This window comes from Diospyros lotus, chromosome 2 (assembly GCF_014633365.1).
Source record: "Diospyros lotus cultivar Yz01 chromosome 2, ASM1463336v1, whole genome shotgun sequence".
NCBI lineage: Eukaryota > Viridiplantae > Streptophyta > Magnoliopsida > Ericales > Ebenaceae > Diospyros > Diospyros lotus.
The window spans coordinates 9,218,975-9,241,141 of NC_068339.1; the positions used below are offsets into that span (position 1 = coordinate 9,218,975).

General features: G+C 35.2%; 3 protein-coding genes and 2 non-coding genes across 6 annotated transcripts; 1 reads left to right on the forward strand and 4 right to left on the reverse strand.

Annotated features, from left to right (window-relative positions):
• Positions 1–1,138: 1,138 nt before the first annotated feature.
• Positions 1,139–5,239, reverse strand: LOC127795700 (60S ribosomal protein L28-1-like). Its single transcript, XM_052327548.1, has 4 exons — positions 5,092–5,239; positions 4,698–4,851; positions 4,435–4,595; positions 1,139–1,470 (listed from the first exon to the last, which is right to left on the reverse strand). The coding sequence occupies exons 2-4, from the start codon at positions 4,843–4,845 to the stop codon at positions 1,351–1,353; spliced, it is 429 nt and encodes a 142-aa protein (XP_052183508.1). The 5' UTR covers positions 4,846–4,851; positions 5,092–5,239; the 3' UTR covers positions 1,139–1,350.
• On the reverse strand, positions 2,093–2,186 carry LOC127796124 (small nucleolar RNA R24). The gene has a single exon (XR_008021952.1). It is a non-coding gene; the product is annotated as a small nucleolar RNA R24 (small nucleolar RNA).
• A 7-nt stretch (positions 5,240–5,246) lies between the features above and the next one.
• TRNAP-UGG (transfer RNA proline (anticodon UGG)) lies at positions 5,247–5,318 on the forward strand. Its single transcript has one exon. It is a non-coding gene; the product is annotated as a tRNA-Pro (tRNA).
• Positions 5,319–7,265: 1,947 nt separating this feature from the next.
• LOC127795579 (uncharacterized) lies at positions 7,266–13,069 on the reverse strand. Of its 2 annotated transcripts, none has more exons than XM_052327354.1 (3): positions 12,946–13,069; positions 8,872–9,060; positions 7,266–7,821 (listed from the first exon to the last, which is right to left on the reverse strand). In XM_052327354.1, the coding sequence occupies exons 2-3, from the start codon at positions 9,051–9,053 to the stop codon at positions 7,635–7,637; spliced, it is 369 nt and encodes a 122-aa protein (XP_052183314.1). In that variant the 5' UTR covers positions 9,054–9,060; positions 12,946–13,069; the 3' UTR covers positions 7,266–7,634. The 2 variants fall into 2 exon arrangements, with proteins under 2 accessions (XP_052183314.1, XP_052183313.1); XM_052327353.1 differs by having other exon boundaries at positions 8,872–9,071.
• A 4,313-nt stretch (positions 13,070–17,382) lies between these two features.
• Positions 17,383–19,594, reverse strand: LOC127795284 (1-aminocyclopropane-1-carboxylate synthase 7). The gene is made up of 4 exons (XM_052326874.1): positions 19,293–19,594; positions 19,028–19,156; positions 18,766–18,926; positions 17,383–18,388 (listed from the first exon to the last, which is right to left on the reverse strand). Exons 1-4 carry the CDS (start codon positions 19,464–19,466, stop codon positions 17,542–17,544), a joined length of 1,311 nt encoding a protein of 436 aa, XP_052182834.1. The 5' UTR covers positions 19,467–19,594; the 3' UTR covers positions 17,383–17,541.
• Between the last annotated feature and the right edge of the window lie 2,573 nt (positions 19,595–22,167).

The window sequence follows — 22,167 nt, forward strand, 5'->3', positions numbered from 1 at the left end:
TGGACACCAAAGTTGCTTTTAAAGAGGCCTTGGACTATTATATAATTTATCAGATGATGAGCGTGAAGACGAAGTTGCTCTCAAAGAGAACTTGAATCGTAGATTACTATATAGCTAGTTATTGGTCTCGTATTTGAATCTTGACTCTGAGTTTCATGATTTAACTCTCTTAAAAATTTCGAGGCTAAGTTACGAAGGCTCGAGTGAGGAATTTCTCCTTTTACTCCCAAAGTGCTAACATTGTATTTCTATAAAATACTAATAAAAATTAAAATAATGATCTCATTTGATAATAATTACTAATATAAGAGCAATTTTGTTTTTTTTGCGTTCAAACAAAACAATACACTCATTTATTGACTGATTAGGTGATAAGTCATTTTGGTCTTTTTTTTATATATTTTAAAAATAAAAATTCAGCTAATCCAACAACTAATCAAATTTAAATCTCATATATTTCTTAACTGTATATATCAAATGATTAATTTATTTTGGTCTTAAACTTATATATAAACACGTGTGTGTATATATATTTAAAAAAATTATACTACAAAAATAAATTATTATTTTAATCGTTATAATTTTTAAGTTAATAATGAGCAATTTACATGATTAATTCCTTTTAATGGCGTATAAAGAGATAGCCTAATAGACATTTTACATCTATTTTTATGTCTTTTAAGTAGCGTAGTTATTATGTTTGTATTTATTTACTTTGTTTTTCTATAACAGTTTATTTTGATTATTATGCACTTTAATTTAGAATTGGCTTAGGTTTATATAGAACTTATAAACACTTCATATAAAACTTAAAAAGCTCCTATAATTTGAGGCAAGTTCAAAAACCATTATTGCTAGTTCAGAAAACTTATAAGCTTTCTAACAGATTATATTTCTTTACTAATTATTTAGCCAATTTAATGAAGCTCATAACTATTCAATTTATAAGCACTTTCAATAACTTCCCTTGGCTTTTTTTTTTATATATATATTTAGAGCTTATAATAATATAATTATCTAAGAAAAAAAAAACCAAAGAAAAGGACGAAACGTCCATAAACTCTAAAAATTAAAATACCCAAAATAACTTATAAGCACCGACAATTTATGAAGCTAAGACAAACAGCCTCCAAGAAAATACAGAAACTGCCAAAAGCGCAAAACAAATTTTATTGCCAAGTCGAAATTTAAGTTCACCCTTTGACAAATAAATGGAAAAGTAAATGGCACCCTGCTACGAATAAAAACAAAACTCTTTTTTTGACTAATTTGCTACAGAACAGAATAATTATCTCAACACACCACAGAAAGGAAAACAAATGAGGAACTAAACATGACATCCACTCATGTTTAGGCTTGTCTATTTCTCTTCTTCACACCAGATTTGGCAACCTTAAGACTCCTGTTAACGGCACTGAGCCTTGCCAGAGCTGCATTCTTCAAATCTGGCCTGTAATAGTTCTCACCAACCTGAAACCATTTGCCAACCACTGATTAGAAGCTAATGACATTCAAAATAAACACACTTCTTCTACATGGGGGCTTTGATCTTTCCATTATTTTGCTTGATATATATGTATATATTATTTGTTTGGGGGGAGGGGAGGCATTACATGATCCAAAGAACTTGTCAGAAAACCAAATGAAAGTCATCATTGAAAATGAGGATCAAGACATCACTAATATGTCGAAGTAAATTTTACCTAATTCAATTGGCCAAGCTTATCAACGAAACCTAATCCACATCAGAATTCACTTTTGGCAGCGCATAAAGTAAATATATTCACAAAAACCTTTTCACGGAGGATGAAGGTTGCCAATAAAACCACCAGCTGGTATGGACAGGATATGGCTATACTGGATTGAAACTGGTATCACCAGTATTCTGAAAACAATTGAACCACTTGGAGAAGCAAGATGTCTGAAATTTTGACCAAAACAGAATCACAAGTCATCTGTCCCATTTTCCCTTCAAAATGTTTTCACGTGGACTATACCAGCTGCCGTGGATGAAATCTTGCTCCAGCAAGTCAAAAACAATTTGTGGAAATGATAGCAAATATGCGCATGGTGCACCAGTGTATTAGAAACAGAGGCTCAGAAGCCAAGCGTAACAAAGATATTTCACTGAAGATAACACTGCAAGAAGGATCCTCTTATATATGTTAATGGCTCATCACAGCCTAAAAGTTCCCAGGAGATCATTCAATTCCTTTCAGTAAAGGAAGCTTCCTATCAGTTTTTGAGTTCAAGGACTACTGCTGATTTCCTAAAAGATGATTTCAAAGAGCTAAGTCATACAGAAATACATGTGAGTGCAGAAAATTGATTAAGCTAGCACAGGCAGAGAAATACACATTGTGATTCTGTGAATACATCTCTAATATATGCCCACATGAAATTTCTTGACAACACAAGCAAAAGGTTAAAACACTAACATCAATAACACGCTCCCTGAAAGAAATGGCAACTCATTGTATACAATCTCAATTTTTCGATTCTATGTTTAAACTTTCAAAGCTAGAAAAATAATTTATTGGCTATGAATAAATATATTTCCCATCAGGGATCCAATACTGAGATCATTGGATATAAATACAACCATGTCATGCTCATGATTTTGTAGATGAGTACTCTTAATTGGTTTCTCAGTTCCTTAACAACCCCAAAAAGATACTCTTTTATGCCATTGTGCTAGCCATGCATAGATGAAATGTCATGTAATCTTCATCACAACATCATGCACTACAAATATTCAAGAAAGTCAAAACAAGTCAATCTGATCAGATACCAAACATATCTTCATGTTAACTAGTAATTTTATAAAAGAATGCTTATTCTCATTACCATTGGTATTAAATTCTTCAATGAAATCAACAGACAAAAGGGCATGTACACACACATTTCAACCATACCATGTTCATGAAAAATAAAAAAAATAAGAAAAGAAAATTTGTTATTACACGATTTACAAGCATTGAACGTTTATGGTTAACACTACTCAGTAGCAGATTTAATGAAAGAGCCAACACACATAATTATGAAATGGTAGACATCACCAATTTTTTAACCTGTCTTAAGAGTACCAAAATTGTGTAATATGAACTCCATCTATTTACGGCTGCCTACTACAATAACTCCTAAATAATACAATAATCCATAGTGAAGTGCCTTCCAAAGGGAGGAAAACATATTATGACAATCTAGACTACTCTTCTGATTACAAACCACTTTACAAGGCTATATATATTTCTGAATGAACAAAAAAAGGTCTTGACACTGAAACTTATTTGCTATTTTAGTCAGGTAAGAAAATAAACAGACTCATCTTGTTATCTATATTTACCCACAAAGAATCTTTTACAAAAGGCTGCTTATGTTGCATTGTCAGGCAGAGATAATGAAACAAAAAATGATAAGAAAACAAAATGAAGTAACTAAAACTATATTTACTTTTCTTCCTGTTGATATGTTTGCCTCGAGTTAACCTAGAAGATCAGTGAAGGCAGTGGCATAAAGCGGCTAAGGTCTAGATAGGCGGTTGGAAATTATACCCTAAATGTAATTAGTGTAAGTTTAGGGGTCAAACCAGAATTATCTAGTTGCAATTAGTTTTATTGGGATGCCCGCCCCTATTATAAATAGAGGGCAAGGGGTAGCCGGTTGGTACGATTTTCTCATTCTATTGAAATGAATGCTGTTTCGTTCTGAGAGAAAGGCTAGTGTTTTTGAGATAGCTTTGAATCTTGGGGAGCAAAGGTTTGATGTACTTGGGGATAGAAGAGAGGGATCCAGAAGCTGTTGTACTGATCATTCTTGGCAATAAAAGACTGCTCTTAGGGGTGTTTTGACTGCTAGATGTAGGGTTGCATCTCTTGCAATCCGAACCAGGATAATCGCTGGCTTCTTGTTTGGTTTGATTTCGTTTAATGTTCTGTCCTTTCAATTCTCTTCATTTCTGTTTGTGTTATCTTTTATAATGTTGATACAAGAGTGGGTAAGAGGTTGAGAAAGATCTGTTTCATCTATTATATGCCTAATCCAGTGAGTCTAATACAACATTTCCAGTAGAATTAAAGGTAGAGAACAGCAAAAATTGACAGAAAAAACTAGTTTGGCTTGATTGATCTATTTTAGACGGTAAACAAATTTCCTTTACTTCCCTTTCAGAAATCCCAATTCCAGATATTGAAATAATAAGGTTGAGGACAATTTCTAGTTCCAAACATATAATAGATTACAAAATTGATTAATTCCCAGCCACAAAGCAAACCAATTCCTGATATACACAGGGTGATATACACAGTTGATCTGATACATATATCTCCATCATTTATAGAGCCCAATAAGACCTGCCAGTACATATAGCTAACACACACAAACAAATACACTACACAACCACCATTCACGTGACAATAAAAAGTCATCAAATACCTGATTCTTAACGGCCTTGGCCATCCGAGGGAATTCCTTCTTCAAGGCCGACTTGTGTAGCAAACTTGCAGGCCTGTTCTGCTTCTTCGTCTTGGTCGTCGCAAACGCAACCGACGAATCCTTTCCAGCCTGAATCGTCACAGTTTTGTGGTTCGCTAACCCTAAATTTCCACCCGCAAAACCAAAAATCATCACGCACGAATACAAAAATTCCGCTTGTTTTCATACACATGAATTTCTAGGGAAACTGAAACACCAAGTACCTGAATGCTTGTAGGAGTTGAGGTTGTAGAGATTGTTGGGCTCCTTGCTGAACTGAACGCTAGCGGTGCCATTGCCGAACTCTTTGACCAGAAAGGAATTGTTCTTCTTCACGATCTCCCAAATCAAGGGTCCTGGAACAGTCGCCATTTGTGCCTGTTCGAGAGAGTTCCAAATTAGCTAGATTTATAAAAGCCACTCGAGATTAAAGCATATAGAGGTGCATTTTGCATAACACCGTAAGTCGAAAATTATCCGTACAACGTACGACGAAGTCTCAGAAACCAATACGCTTTAGAAGCATACATTCGCAGATATAAGAATGTGTGTGTATACATACATACATATATATATATATATGCGAACGGGGAAGTTGATCGAGCAGAAGAAACCTACCCGAGGAGAAGAACAGAGCGAGAGATCGAAGATGCCGGGCGCAAGTGATTTCAGCTAATCTTCGGAAGCAAAGCAACAATTTATAAGCCTCTGCGGAAACCCTAGAAGTTTCTTTGGAGTGAAGATTAACTTTTTAGAGTGTTAACCACATGCGAGGGCGTTTGGTCTAGTGGTATGATTCTCGCTTTGGGTGCGAGAGGTCCCGAGTTCGATTCTCGGAACGCCCCTTCAGCTTTTCATTAGTTGCCCGTCCTTTTGTTGCCCATCAAATCAAATTAACAATATTTTGCAAATATTGATCGACTGTGGTTCACCGTTCATCCAAAAGAAGGGTCTCAAAAGGGCGATTCGCAGCAGCCATTGAACCACGAAAGAAGAGTAAGAGAATGCACACGGCATAGCCTAACGGTTGAGCCTATATGTTGATTTTAAAGAGCAAAAGCTTTACATTCTAGCTGTTGTATAGCCACTCATAAGTCTCGTGTTTAAATCTCATTGTTGGGTTTTGTAATTTATCTTTCTTGCAAAAATCTTAGGATTGAGCTGTGAGGGGCCCTTAAGGTGAGGCATAGCCTAGCGATTGAAACCGTACATATGTTGGTCTCAAAGAGTCTTAGATTCTAGCTACTATATAGCCAGTCACAAGTCTCGTGTTTGAATCTCATTGCTAAATTTCGTGATTTATTTCTCCTATAGAATTTTTGAGACTAAACTGCAGGAGCCCTTAGGGTGAAGGATTTTACCTTTTGGTCTAAACAATAAGAGAATGCATTTTAGGACCCCTAATGTCATAGAATATAAATCTATAAGAGAAAGGCACGTGACAAATGTTTTAAATCCTAACAGATCATAGAAATAATTGTTTTAGAGATTAGCATAAATATTATTATATAAAAAGAAAAACACGACACTTTTCACTGATGCATGATAATATCCAACCTTATAATAAGAATTTTTTTTTTCCAATCTACAGTCCAAAGGAAAAGCGTTAATACACTATTTAAGTTTATCTGGCTTGTATATGGTTTATGAATTGTGTTCAAGCACTACGAAATGAGCCATATCATTTGCAGTCCCTCTGTTCACTTTGGCGTTTGCTTTCAATTATGTTCTGGTAACTCTGCTTTCATTGAACTTGGTTGAGTTTTTGCCCCTTGGGGACATCCAAGCTGTTGAACTCACATTCTCTATAATAGTGTTTATTAATTAAAATATAGATAAAAAAATAGAATATAAAAAATATTTTAGATAAAAATAATTTTAAAGATAAATTTATTCATTCTTCTATTCGGATAACTTATTTTAAATTTTACAGATAAATTATCTTAATAGAGTCTTATCTTACTCATTTTAACAAACGCTACCTAAATAAAGATACTTTAATTTGATATTAGACGACCAATCAAAAAATAGCATTTGTTGAATTCTATCCTGACCTATCCTACCATTTTTCTTTTGTTTTACAGAATGTGTTGTGGACTGAGGACTCAATCTAAAGTTATTGCTCGTCTTCCATTCTTTCCGCAACCCCGGTCTGGTCATTGACTTAGTTCAAGGTATACATTCTACTTCAATGCCATTCCTATGTCCAAATATTATTAACTTAAGATACACATTGACAACTGGTAGCTTTACAAAAAGATATTAGGGCCATGAACGGTGAAGCGGTCCATGCAACTCCACGGATGACAGGGATGATAATTCTTGGAGATGGGCTGCCCAAGCATCACATTTGCAATGCCGATATGATGCGTAATGGTGCCGATTATGCTGTCTTCATCATCAACACTGCCCAACAGTTTGATGGCAGCGATTCTGGTGCCCGCCCAGATGAAGCTATCATGGGGGAAAATTCGAGGAACTGCCAAAACAATCGAGGCTTAAATCCTTGTATCTTTTGCCTGTCAAGAATTTGCAATTTTAGTTGTTGTACTGGCATTTGTTGGCCTATATTATTGGTATATGTTCTATCTTCTGATTTTTTTTAAAAAAAAGATTGGATTCAACCAGGGCCACTGAGATGGAACTATTGCTTTTCCTCTAATGCGTGCAGAATCATTTGCTGCAAAAGCAAAAGAAATATGCAGAAAGTAAGTCAAAACTACAAAATCTGCCTCTGCCAGCCGGTCGAATGTCATGAAAGATGTCAGGAGGTTCATGAGGTTTCTCAGATATATGTAAAGCAGCATCACATTGAGGCTTTTTTTTTTATGTGCACTGCTGGGTGCTGGATTGACTGCCATTTAATATTTGAAATAATAGTTTCTGGAGATAAAAACATTTCAAACAGATGCATCTCAAGAGAAGAGTATTGAGACTAGAAAGTGAGTGACAGTTCACCCATTACCAAATACAGGGATTATTGAGGCCAGCCGTCCTTGCGTCCCCTTTACCCACTGATTCCTCAGCTTCAAAATTTTATCAGAAGGAAAACAAATTCTTAAATGAACAATGCCAATACTGAACTAACCAATCCTCAAGTGCAGGAAGAAAGCTTGTAGAGACATCAATCACCCCATATAATTGCACGTAAGTGTTTTTTCTCATGGATAGTAACCGGTGAATGTAAATCCCCTTCCAACAATCTCCCCAGCACAAAACCATGCAAAGCATTCCAGTCCAAATAAAGCGGCAATCCCTGCATCCTCAACCTTCAGCTCTTGCCTATTCTTCCATATATGCTTGACGTAATCAAGTTCCTTCCAGAATGACTCGTAACGACCTGGAATACTGTTAAGAGTAATCAAGTGAGATGACCGTGCGGGAAAAATTCATGTATGCATAGCGAAGTTACAGTCATATTAACAGGATAACTTTGACCAAAAAAAGAAAACAAAGTTACTGAGTTACTCCAAGTAAAACACTGGCTGCTATTGCGCTAAAAGCAATTCTTGTATGAGATGCATCAACAAATGCATCCTCAAAAACAAAAGGTACATTTCATAAAATAAACTAGACTGTTGTACAATTCCAATACAGATTACCAAATGGCATTCTACCTCCTAACTAGGTGACAGTATCTAAACTATATAAATCTTTTTCCCATCGAATAATATTCTGGGGTGAGAAGCACACAAATACTCTTCTTTCAGCAAGCCAACTTTTAGCAGGTCTGAAAGAAATATGTCAACTCTAAGCGTTTCCCTGTCTTTGACCTTGCAGTTGCAGATCATTCAAAGAATTTAAAAAAGCCCAACACCAAACCTATTCTCCTCTAACTAAAAGAGCAGTGACCGGGGAAAATGATACTGGAAACCTGAGTTTTTGAATCATTTCAGGCAAAATGAGTGCCTTCAGGCCAGTCGAGAGAGGCCATTTTGCATCCTTCTTAATACATGTAGACTTTGAGTAATATATCCCAAAGTCAACATATTGCGAAAGAAAAAAAGCAACATAGTGGCAGATAAGTGATAAGCTTGCATCCATTTGAGTCTACTAACTCCAAAGGAAAGTTCGCTATGGAAAGTTGTATTATATGCCAACTATCAAATATATCAGCTATAACTAACACAAGAAACAAATAAACATCTTAATAGTTGGAAATATAGGCATATACTCCAACAATCAAGTGCAACCATAAGGAGTATATCAACACTGCTCGTATAATTACAAAAATGTTTTCTGTATGAAAGTGTATTATGAGATCTATAACTTCATTTTTGTATGTACATTTTGAGAAGAGACCAGCTGTGCACTAAAGTTTATGGCCAAGCCAATACTATCTATTTAGCATAACATAAAACTCAATTGCCAACACAACAAAGGTACAGAAGGGATAACCTAGCAAGTCGAGTGTAAAGCAATTGCTTGGCCAACAGGTTGCATTTCTCCACAGTGGGTGGCTCTTGAATGTATTGCTTGTTCTGCTCCAACAACTGCTTGTAGTATGGAACTCCATGCTTTGCCACATATTGCGAAACTCCCGATGCCTTAGATCGTAATTGTTGCAATCTTGATGCCATCAGTGCCCTGCTTTACAACTGAACATGTAATTACTAAATGAAACAGTTCCAGAGACAATCGAGTTTCTAATCAGATAAAAGCAAACATAAAATTTCTGCCATACAAGAATACAACCCATCTAAAGTGAAGAATAACTGCTATGGTTAACAGAAAGAATACCATCGCTTCTACATGCAGGTGTTAGCTATAAAAACAGAACAATATACAAACAAGCAGTGATGCCCCATATGCTGCATCAGAACCAATCAAGGTTACTTTCAAACTGCTGTTGCTGTTGTTGCATTCTCGTACAAATAAGAAAATGCTTAGTCTACACCCCTACTTGTAGTCTGGATACATTGATGAAATAATAAAAATGCTGTTGCTTTGGAAGCATGCTGATTTCATGCTTAACTTGCGCCACTACTTGTTGCACACATGTACACCTATGTGTGTTGAGTGTTGTTTGCATTCTTGCTAGGTAACTCGGTGTCACAACCCCAAGGATATAATAGTAAATATAATAAAAATTGTAGTTTAATGCAATTACTACATTGTACTTAAGTGCTGCTGATTCATATTGTACCTCTCAGTTACAACTAAAACTGAAAGATAGAAAGCCCATAAATAGCCCATTAATTGAAGAATAGGGAATTATGATGAGTAATAACAGAATTCAATTCTATCTGTCTTCAATTCTCCAATTCTCTCCCTTGATCATTTCCTCTCTCTCGGTTTTTTCCTGTCTTTCTGTTTCTCTCTCTCTTTCTCAATCACTCTTCCTCTCGATTTCTTCCAATTTCCACTAAAAACCCTAGGTCAAACCTAGATTCCTGTCATTTGGTATCAAAGCAGCCAATCCTCGGTTGTTGCATTGTGATCTAGGCGATTCTGGCAGGCACTTTCAGAGGTAGATTCAGGCAATTACTGGAAGCAGTTTCAGAGCCGATTGATTCACAGGAGACTGTTTCAGAGCCAATCAATTCTCAGGAGGCTGTTGATTCAGGAGATTCTTATTGAAGGCAAGCAGAGGTGATGGCAGAAAGCATCCACATGAAGCAGATGGAGACGAGAATGGACAATCTGGACTTAGGTTTAAGGAAGACTCAGGCACAGGTGAGATGCTACCGAGCAGAAAGTGCTGCAACAAGAGAAAGTGTACAGAAATTAGAGAAAGGAATCAAGGAAGGTTTTGCTAATGTAGGCAAAAAGTAGGACAACTTTTTGAATGAGATTTCAAAGATGTTTCAGGTCAGTCTACCAGTGGAATTTCCTCCAAGTTCCACTGCAGACTGATTCCAGCAGGAGCTGGAATCCTACCTAATACCTCCGGTTTGCAAGAAACTGATGAATTACCTAAATTGGATCAGGCAATTCAGGATGTCAAGAAAGGAATGGTAGTTGCAGGAAATGAGGAAAGACCTGAATTGGATGAGGCAATTCAGGATGCCAAGAAAGGAATGGAAATTGCTGGAAAAGTCACTGCAACAACATTGGAGGAGATATCTGTTGAAGATGAATGGTTCAAGGCGATAGAGTGACCTGTAGAACATGAAGATCTGCTCAAAAGATAGTCGGTGGATCTTCAGAAAAAGGAGCAGGAAAAAGTTCAGGAGGATTATAGGTGGAATAGGTTAGAGTTCAGACAACTTTTGGAAACCTGAGTCTTAATCAAAGTCAACATCTAATGGAGGAAAATTAAAGATCGGTTAAAGGATGATGAAAGATGCTCGCGTCTGGAAAAATTTGATCACATTGAAATTTTCAACGAGTATATTTGTGATCTGGAGCAGAGGAGGATGCAGAAGGAGCAATTGAAGCGGAATGAACAGAAGAACCGCGATGTGGTTCAGAGGATGATGGAAGAGCAGGTCGCTGTCGGAATACTTCTTGCTAAAACTCACTGGAGTAATTACAGCATGAAGGACAAGGAAATCATGGAACTTACAGATCAATTGGAGAAGAGAGCTTTGACAAGGAGATCTTTGAGGACCACATTTTCTATTTGCAGGAAAAGCAAAAGAAAAGGAACATGAGAGAGAAGAGGAAAAGGCCTAGAAGGAGAAAGAAATAAAGGAAAAAGAAAAGAGGAAGGAAAAAAAAAGTGGCCAGTTGCTGAATTTCTTGGGGACAAGAAATTTTTCAAGGAGTGGGGATTGGGATTGTCACAACTCCAAGAATATAATAGTAAATGTTATATCTAGGGTTGCTGGAACTATTTTCTTGGACAGAAATTCTACCACACTTACTCTCACACACTCACGGATTTGATCTAAGGAACAAATTTAATAGAATCAACAGAAAATATAAATAGAAGCAGAATTAAAACAAACAAGAAACACAAACCACACATCCATAAGAACATCGAGATTATCCTGGTTCATGCCAATTGAATTGGCACTACATCCAACCTTCAAACCACCACCAAGCAGCCTTCTTTATTTGATGAAAAACAGTACAAGACTTCCCTCTTCTCTCTCCCACGATACAAGCCTTCCCAAAAGTGTACAAGACTAACTCACAGCTTTCTCACTCTCAAGGCTCTCGTGAAATCAGAAGAGAACATGCGGTTCTCTATCTCTCAGCCCCACTGCCCTATTTATAGAAAATAGGGTGATATTTCCTAGGGCTGATTATGGTATTACTGATTTTGCCCCCCACTAATAATTAATATTACAAGAGAGTCACCAACCTATTAACTAACCCTTAACCGCATTTAAACTGCATATAAACCTATCACTAACTCTAGACAATCTTTAACAGTAAATATAATAATAATTGTGGTTTAATGCAATTACTACATTGTACTTAAGTGCTGTTGATTCATATTGTACCTCTCAGTTACAACTAAAACTGAAATATAGAAAGCCTATGAATAGGCTATTAATTGGAGAATGGGGAATTATGATGAGTAATAACAGAATTCAATTCTCTCCCTGTCTTCAATTCTCCAATTCTCTCTCTCATCATTTCCTCTCTCTCAGTTTTTTCCTCTGTCTTTCTGTTCTTTCTGTTTCTCTCTCTCTTTGTCAATCACTCTTCCTCTCAATTTCTTCCAATTTCCACTAAAAGCCCTAGGTCAAACCTAGATTCCTGTCATTTGGTATCAAAGCAGCCCCAATCCTTGGTTGCAGCATTGTGATCTAGGCAATTCTGGCAGGCGGTTTCAGAGGTAGACTTAACAAGCAAGTGCAAAAGACTTGATAACAAGCAAGTGCAAAAGACTTAATCAATTCTATGCAACAAGTGAAATGTCCTTTAATGCTGTTTTCTGAAGAAATGAAATGAAAAATTGGAAAAAAAAAAATAAAAAATAGAAGCCCCTTGTTCATAAAAGATACAACCAGGTTCGCAGCTCAAGTACAAAGCGACCGCATTATCAAGCTCTAGAAAAATTTCATATAACCTTAAAAGGTCCACCAACTATTTTAACTAAGCCCCTAATAATGCAAGTTTTCCAGTGCTCCTAGAAAAAATATGACATCAATCATTATCAATAGCAAAGACAAGTTAGAAAAAACCAAATGCATGAAAAAAACAATCAATTCTCGAGCCACAATCGTACAATTTTTCAAAGAAATAAATAAATGCATACTAATACAGAGAAATCATTCATTTCCCTGCAACAAAAAAGAGCGTACGGATTTACGCTCACTCCATCCTCTGAGATACAATGAAAATGAAAAGCAACGAAGGAACAATCAATCTAACATAAGTACATGCCCAAGGTCGAATCGCCATACATTCGCCCACGCATACTGCGGAAGTGGGCATATATATCAATGAATAAGAGAAAACGCGCGGAGATTGAAGTACACAACCATTTGGATCTAAAAGAAAATGATCCAGAAACCCCAATCAGTGGATACAACGAGACATGGCGAACATAATAACAATCGGCGTAAATTGAACCTCGTAAAATCAGAGAGAAGGAGGTGCTTGACGACGAGGCTCTCTTCCTCTTCGCCTTTCTCGCCGCTGAGGGTTTCTTTTGACTCTCTCTGCGAGCTCTGAGAACTATTACACAGAAAGCGAGATTACATGATTTTAATATTTATCAAAATATCTTAATTACTCGATGGAAAATATATTAATTACTTTTGCACATTTTTTCTTCAACAAATTTAGACGTTTGATAGCTATATATATATATATATATGTGTGTGTGTGTGTGTGTGTGTTAAAATCAAAATGGTTTATGTAAGTTTTGTAAAATTAATAGTAAGTGAATGTTATAACAAATCTTAGATAAAATTTTGTAATTATGCTAATTTAAAATCAACTCATTACTTTAAATTCATTTCAATTTTGCGCATAATATCATTTTTTTTTATTTCCTTTTCTTATTGTATTAAGACCTAGAAATTAAAAGAAATACTTTTATTTTCATATATTTGTAATTTTAAATTAATATTTTTTATTATTCTTCAAATGTTAAATATTTTATGTTTAATTATATAAAACTAAATTTTAACTTAATTTACTAATTCTGTGTCATAAAATAAGCCTACACAAATTACTAATTCTGTGTCATATAATTAAGCCTACACAAATTAATATTTTTTAAATATATCTTTTGAGTTATTTGATTTGAAAAACTCAAATTAAGTTATTTAACTCATATTAGTATGGAGGTTCATTTTTCAAATGAAAAAACATAAACGTGTTCTTTAATTTAAGTAATATTTGTTAAAATTAATAAAATAAAATTGTATCAACGTAAAATATACATATTTTTTGAATTAAAATATGAAATAATCAATATAAGGCATTAGGAAATGTTTCAAATTTTTTATTAAATTTGTTGAAATGTATTGAGAGATATGTTATCTTTTTATTTATAAGGTCTAATATAAATTTACGTAAAAGAATATAATGAAAAGTATTTTTATCTAAAATATTGTTCATATTTTATATTTTTCAGTTAATACCTTGTTAATAGATAGAATAATGAATGAAGAAAGAAGGGAGAGAGAAAATATGAGGAATAAAAGAAAGATGAATATACTATTCATATCAATATTGTCATTTAAAAAAGATAAATTTTGAGAAATAAAAAAAAGATAAATACTTTAAAGATATTAGAATGTGACAACCAAGCTAAAAAGGATATAATTTTATAAATAAAAAATATATATACATAAATATAAAATTATATACAAAAATTAGAAGAGACAGATAGATCGCTGAATAAGATGAAAAACATAAAAAATTTCAAAACATAAGTTGAGCGGTTGGATAAGTAATATGCCGATGCTAATTCAGTGGGTTATGACTTCAATCATCGTTATGCGTAAGGATTAAAAGCCCAACTTGTAATTTATCTCTTCTTGTATAATCGAGAGTATGAGTATCGAGAATCATGCAAAGACGATTATTCTAAGATAAAAAAATATAGATGGAATAGAAAAGAATGCAGGAGAATGAATAGATTAGGAGGGAGAGATTAAAATATATAAGATAGTACTATTGGCTTTCTGAAATTGTTAGCTTAATTGTTGAGATATTAACTTATACAAGTTTTAAACCTTGTAATATATTTGTGTAATTTTTTAAATTAAAAAAACATTCTTATAATTATGTATGATAATTACCCGAAACGAATCAAGAGGTGGCCCAAACTTTCACGCCCAGCCCATTAGCCCACGTGATTCCCTTGGAGGTGTCTCCTGCCAAGTCAAGCAGAAAAATGATTTTTTGTTGAGTAATATTATTCATCTCCAACACAAATGAATAGGAGATCGATATGGTAATTTATGTGAAAGTATTTGTTTGAAAAAAATAAAAAAATATTCAACAAATTTTTTATTTTTTAATAATAGTCTTTTCATATTTTCTATATAAATATTTTCATGTCTTATTCATTTTTATTGGAAAAGAATCTCATTACTCTTGTTTGTTTTGATATAATTTTTCCCGGTTTGAACTTTTGTAAGTTTTAATCAAAATCGGACAGAGCACACCATTTAAATAAAAGTGAATATTATAGCAAACATTAAGTATTAAAAAATGTATTTTAAATTTTAAATTGCTAATTATCATGTATTTATAAAATATACACACATAACATATATTTCTATGAAATATTAAATTGTAACACATCAAGGCAAAAACATAATATTAGCGAGATGACGGCTGCGTTGAATAATTTCTACCGTACTTTGGAAGATGCATGCTGCTGGGCAAGCATTGCCCAATAGATTGGCGGCATGCAATTATTCATTGCGCGTGCTCCGCCTGAAGGGGAAGACTAAACGAGCTAGGCAACAGGGGGTCACCATGGCAGCGACGATCGCGGCGGCGCAAGTGACCCATGCAAGACTTCCAAGTTCCAGCACTCGCTTTACTTTTAACTATTGAGCTTTTGCAGAGGAAGGAATTGTCAAGGAAGATATGACCTAGATATATATAATTTACACATTTTTGTCAGACGATCAGAATGACTAAAACTCCAACTTGGGTAGTTGGCAGATAAGAAAATGATGCCCGTGATTCCACACCACCATATTAATTGGTTAAAGAAGCAGAGAGGGACGGTCGATCGATGGAGACTGGATAAGATGAACAGTTGGCTGAGGAAAGAAAGAAATGAAGGGATATCATCAATATTGGTCCCAGACAAGAGTTGTAAAATGTTAATATTGTTAGTCTCATCTCATCTCATCTATCTGGTCTAGGTTAAAAACAGTACCGGCGGCGGCGGCGGGGGAGGGGAAGATTAAGATATATGGTATTGGTATGGGTTTATTTTTATCCCACCACCGCTTAATCTTAGAATTAATGCATGTCACAAACTGGCTGTGAGAGGTTACTTATAACAATGGCTTCACATGCAATCACAAATTTTATGTATTTAATTATCGTACATTATTTGAAAATTATTGAAAATCATTTCGTGGAAAGATCAAAGGCATCTTTCTCATCTTCATCATGATTTGACAGCAGATGATGATTGATGAGTTTTAGAGCAGTCAGGGGAGATTTTGATTTGATGGCTGCCACCCACCTAAAGTAGCCTATGCCCTTAAAGCTATTTGGAGATGTTATTTTACAGATATAATTTTGATATAATGTCTTATATTTAATCAACTCGAATGATGGGTTCCTTATTATGAGGGTATTTTTTTTGTTATCAATGCGATATTACATTAATATATTAATGAGATTATTTTTTTATAAATAACCTTTATTCGTGTCACTTAAATATAAAATAAAACACTATAAAATTGTGAGATCATTTATGTAAAGAGGAGAGACAAAAACTGGAACAATTGACTATAGACTCGAAGTAGGAGAGTGACACTGACACACACATTGGTGGGTTGGGTTTTATATACATGGGCTCCAGTTTGTCCATGATAAACTCTACCACTACTATTTATTTTATTTTTTATTACTCCTTATTAAGCGTCCCCAGTCACCCGTTCCTAAAATTACATTAAAAAGGTAAATTGAGAGATGTGTCCAAATGATCAGGGTGATAGACCTAAACACCACTAATATCACTTTTAAAATCCTCCCCCAGAAAGAAACATTTTACATTCCCTAGAAATCGAACTTACACTAAAAATCTCTAGACAAACTTTTCAGCTTATCCCTTTATCACTTGGCTATGCCCTGGGCATACTACTATTACTATTCCTATATATATATATGAAGTAGTGCACCTATTTTTGCCACACTTTTGTATATATATGATGCTCTTTATTAGTCAATTACACTGATTTTAAGGGTCCTAATTTCATTTACCATTTTGTAACATATATGATATTATGAGAGTTAGACAAAAACAAATATAATATTGCGACAATTAATTAAATCCCAAAGATTTAAGAGTCATAAATAAATAAACGCGAGCGCAGCTTGGTTAGTTATCTTGGTCCTAGTCAACGAGAACAAGTACTTTTAATTAGTGTTAAAAGAATGGAGGCAATTGGTGACTAGCTTTATGTTTGGTTTGGAGTATATATTAATAACTAAACATATTATATATTGTTGTTCGGTAGAACAAACGCGCAGAGACAATTAAGGGAAGAAAGCAAGGTGTCCACTGTCCACAATTAAATGGACAAAGACAAATAATTAAGATGATGGTCCATCTCCATATGTATGAACCTATAATTTCTATGATCGATCACTTGTGGAACTTATTCTCTAATATACTATAATGCTATGCCTATCGATCGGCATAATAATACATATATATATATATATAATTTTGATATTATTTCAAATCTTGAAGATAAAAACATTAATTAATAATATTATTAATACTGAAGTTTCGACAAAAGATGTTAGGCTACTTTACTTGGATTTTAGGACCCTTTTTCTTTCTCGATTAAAAATAAATAAGAATCCAACGTATCAAAATTAATATATATTGCAATAATATCAATCGAATTTACATTATACTGTAATTCGAGACAAAACCCAGTTCTTGAAACCGCGGGTTTCATCACTCAAAGAATCATCAAACTCAATCTAATTAATTATTCCTTAGTAATCCTTTCATCTTCGTTCCATGAAATCACGTATTCTCCTGAGAGCCACTTCCAGCGTCTTCTCGCTCATATTGGCGAAGCAAACCCTAAACCAGCCCGCCTCCCAGCAGTGGCACGACGATCCAGGCGATATATTCAGCTTCACCTCGTTTAAGATCGACTTCCACAGCTTCAATTCACACTCTCTTGTCGGTTTCTCCAGCAACGGACTCAAATTCATCCAGCAAAACAGCCCTCCGTTTCCCTTCAAGCACTCGATCCCGGCCTTTCTCAGGCCGTCGACGATCATCTCGTACCGCTTCCTCAGCCTCTCCCTGTTCGTTCTTATGTAGTTTCCAGTGAAGCTCTCGTCGGATAACATGGCGGCCAGGAGCTGCTGCGTCTGCGACGAGATCAGCGTGAAGCTCGACATTCTTCTCGCCGTCGTCACGACCTGATCGCTGTAAGAGTAAATCGTTCCGACTCTGAAGCCCGGGAGGCCCAGATCTTTGGAGAGGCTGTACACGATGTGGACTCGCTCGGAGTCTTTGTAGTTCCGGGCTTCGAGGATTTCGGCGACGCTGACGAATTCGTCCGCTGTGAAGACGGATCCCGAGTAGATTTCATCGGAGACGAGGTGGATGTTTTTCCGGGAGGCGAAGTCAAGGATTTCTTCCAGCACCGGTCGCCGGATTGTTGCGCCCAGAGGGTTTGATGGGTTTGTTATTAGAACCCCTCTTACTTTGACGCCCATGGCTTCTGCGCTTCTATACGCAGCTTCCAGAGCTTGAGGAGTGATCTGGAAATTATTGGAGCTGTCACAGTGAACTGGGACAATCTTCACGCCGGTTCTCCACCTCAAATCTCTGTCGAATCTGCGTAGAAACCAACATTCTCGAATTAGCATTTGTAATATTTGGGCCGTCAGTATACTTACAGAAAAAAAAAAAAAAAAAATGTGGGCCGTCAGTTAAAAATGTTAGTAGGTATAGAATATTAGACTATGACCCTCTTTTTCTTGGTATTCTCACCAAGAAATTCATATATATATATATATATAAAATCTCAAAATAATTGAACTTTTTACCGTAAATTTCTGATTCTACTTTAGCATCACTAGTGTTTTTAAATAAACAGTGATAATTAAAGGTAATTAATGAGTTGATAGCATCATTAATATATTAGTAGATTATTCACGTCAGATTAAGTAATGATACACATTATGAATATATTGTATATATATAGTTCTTACCCTGGGTAGTAAGGAGTTGGAACAAGCAAAGCATCGCCAGGATCAGCTAGAATGAAGGTTAAAAGCTCATTGGCTGCTGTGGCTCCAGCTGTTAGAACGACCCTGTCAGGGTTGAACTTGGCCCTTCCCCCTCTTATTTGTTCCATGAAACTTGCCATCGCCTAAAGTATACATTCAACAAGGGGTTCGTAGTTATTAGAATTATATATTCTTCTAATTTGTTTGTTTATGGTGTATATATAGTGCGATATTTTTCTGATACCTTTCTGAAAGATTGAAGGCCGTGATAATCCTGAAACAAAGCATTCTCTCTGAAGCCAGAAACTTTCTGCCCCCAGCTAGCTGTTGCTGGATTCTTTTCCAAGTACTCTTCTAGCAAATCGAAGGAAACCTATATATATATATATATATATATATAAATGTCCAAGAAATTGTAGAAAAATTAAGGTCAGCTTGCTGCAAATGTTATGGAGTTGTTGGAGCTTCTAAACATATATATACACACATATATGTATAGATATACTTACTTGATTTTCTGCCAGTCCCATCTGAATAACGCCAGAAGGGTTGCTGGATTCATCATAAGGGTCTTCATCATAAGCTTTCCATCCTGCGAAGTATGGAGAGTCTTCCCCATGGGTTTCAGACACTGCAACTTTTGATAAACCCACAGAATTAGGCTGCTCAATCTCTATAGCCATAGCTGACGATCAGCTTAATAAACTTCTAGCAAGCAAGTAATTAAGCTGATGCAGCTATATATATATATATATCTAGCTAAGAGAGAGAGAAAGAGAGATAAGGAGAGAAGTGTTTGATTAATGGAAAGCTTTGTCAAAGTTTTGGTCTTATATATAGGGAAGGAATGGAGGGAAAAGGGGCCCTCAAGTTGGAAAGAGATGAAGTGGTGCTATAAAAAAGCCGGAGACACCAATTGATGATTGATTCCGTGGAGTAAGCAAGATCAAAGTTCACCTTTTACAAAATATATGGTTTTAATATATATCAGTACTGGTGACAACTGTTTGCTTCTGTCATATTTTTAATGCATTTCCACATATATCCCAATCTCCACAGGATCCAGATCAAAATATGGTGGTTGATGGGTAGCTACCTCTTAATTTTATCCTTGAAAATCCCACCTTGTTAATTGCTTTCCTTGTCAAATCTTCAATTCCCATCACAAGATTACTTTCACTTGCTTAATTATCGATACCAATGATAAAAAGACAACACATTAATGAAAGTATTTCTTGTCTGGACACACATTGCTGATGCACTATCATTTTTTATTTAAGTGTTCTTTAATAAAATGCTACTTAATTAAGTCTACTGTACAATATTCAACATTGATTCATACATAGGAAAATGCTATATTTACCGCATCTTTTATGCAAAAATATTCATACATTTGACACTATTTTTTTCTTTGGTATGAAAATGATTTATGTTCTCACAAACAGGTATGTAGCAGGAGCCGAGAGAGATACCAAATATGAACAAAGATTAAGATTCTGATTTGCAAACATAGTTAAGACAAAATAGAAGCTGTGAGAAGATATGTGAGGCCCCACCTTTCCTAATCTCGAACAACAGAGAATATGACTTTCCTTAGAGATCTTAAGGATTATTTGCAAATCATAATTAATGTGCATACTTGCTCCATCTTCTAATCATAGCTAGCTTAGCTATCCCTTACTAATCATTTCTACATAGTCTATATATTCATATATGGATATGCATATTTATTCAACATGCAAGATGATTGTCAACTTTGAGAAGAAACGAACATATAAGATCAGAAATTAAAACAGAAAACAATAACAAATTGTAATACCATTATTCAGAACTGCTAATTGAAATTCAGTCTTAGGTTTACGAGATTATAATTAAGGCAGATTTACACAATCATACACTGAAAGTTAATTACATAAAGAAAACATAAAAAATTTAGCGTCATGGAGTGTGGGATAATCCACAAAGAGTTTGGGATTAGAAAGGCTAAGCCTCGGAGCAAGAAAAGATTAAGGAGATGAATCTCAACAACTAGGGATTGCACTGATCAATATCTATTTTTATCCAATCCTACTTTTCTAGTTTTCCTCCTAATTATAGGCACTTTAATTATATATCTTTCTAACTTAACTATCAAAAGAGTTAAGCCGAGAACTCCCGCACTAGTCTTCTTTTCCAAATGAATCTATGTCCTCTTCAGTGGAGCTCTAGAGAGAGAGCCTCAGTTCTAGGACAGATTAACTCCTCTGTTTCTATATTTCTTTGGTTGAATTAATATTACCTAGTAAAAAGAAAAGCACCTCTGTTAAGCTCAAGTGATGCATTTTCTTGAAGGTGTTTGCGAGCACCTTCATTAGGATAATTCACTAATTAAATTAGCATCCAAAAATGATACTCGAAGTTTGATTTTTGAGTTAATGAGATCAAACTACATTACCAAATGAACTACCAATGTGAAATCGGATCATCACAAAAATAATCATACTAATTAAACGATGAGATGAATATGTATGTATGTATATATATATATATAGAGAGAGAGAGAGAGAGAGAGAAATGATTAAGTTGAAGGATATTCGATGGGGGGGGGGGGGGGGCGCTGGAGATGATGAAGAAGCATGTGCAAGAACCCGGGCGGCATGAGATTTGGGCATTAATAGATTTGCATTGCGTGATGATTGATGAAACTGCGGATTATATATATATATGTAGGAAGACGACGAGAAAGGATCGGTTGACGGCGGTTGTTGGGCCAATGGGGCGGCGACATGTAATCACCTCATGTTCTCCCACCAGATACGAAGATTTCTTTTTAGCGTTGTTTAATGCTAGGATTATGTGCAGTGCAGTTATGGGGCATGCAAATTAATTGCCATTTGAAGGGGCTCCGGCTCTCGCTCTTCTCTCCTTCTTGGGCTGAAAAAAGCAACCTAATTAAAATCATTGGCTTATTTGTTTATCGTCCCTCACGCTCCTCGTGGCCACACCCCATCTACCTACCGAAACAAGCAACCGCGCGAGCACACGTCTGTCTGTGTTTATACTTTATGTTCCTAGCATAAGTTAAGTTGTAATTAATATATTTTGTTTTAAAATATTTTATTAATTAATAAAAATATTCAAATATTAAAAATAAAGTATATTAAATGTATCTTAACTTATGTTCGTTGGCATAGATTAAAAATACCCTACACATATATATATGTATTAAAATGTAATGTAATCCCATGATCCCCAAAGGATAATTTACTAATTTAAATGCTCAATAATACAACCTTTGATTGCCGATGGATGGACGCGCAGAGTTACAAGGTAAGGTGACTTAGTCTATCCATATATAGAAGATAAAAAGTAAATTTAAAATTTTAAGAATTTATGGCTGCCTTC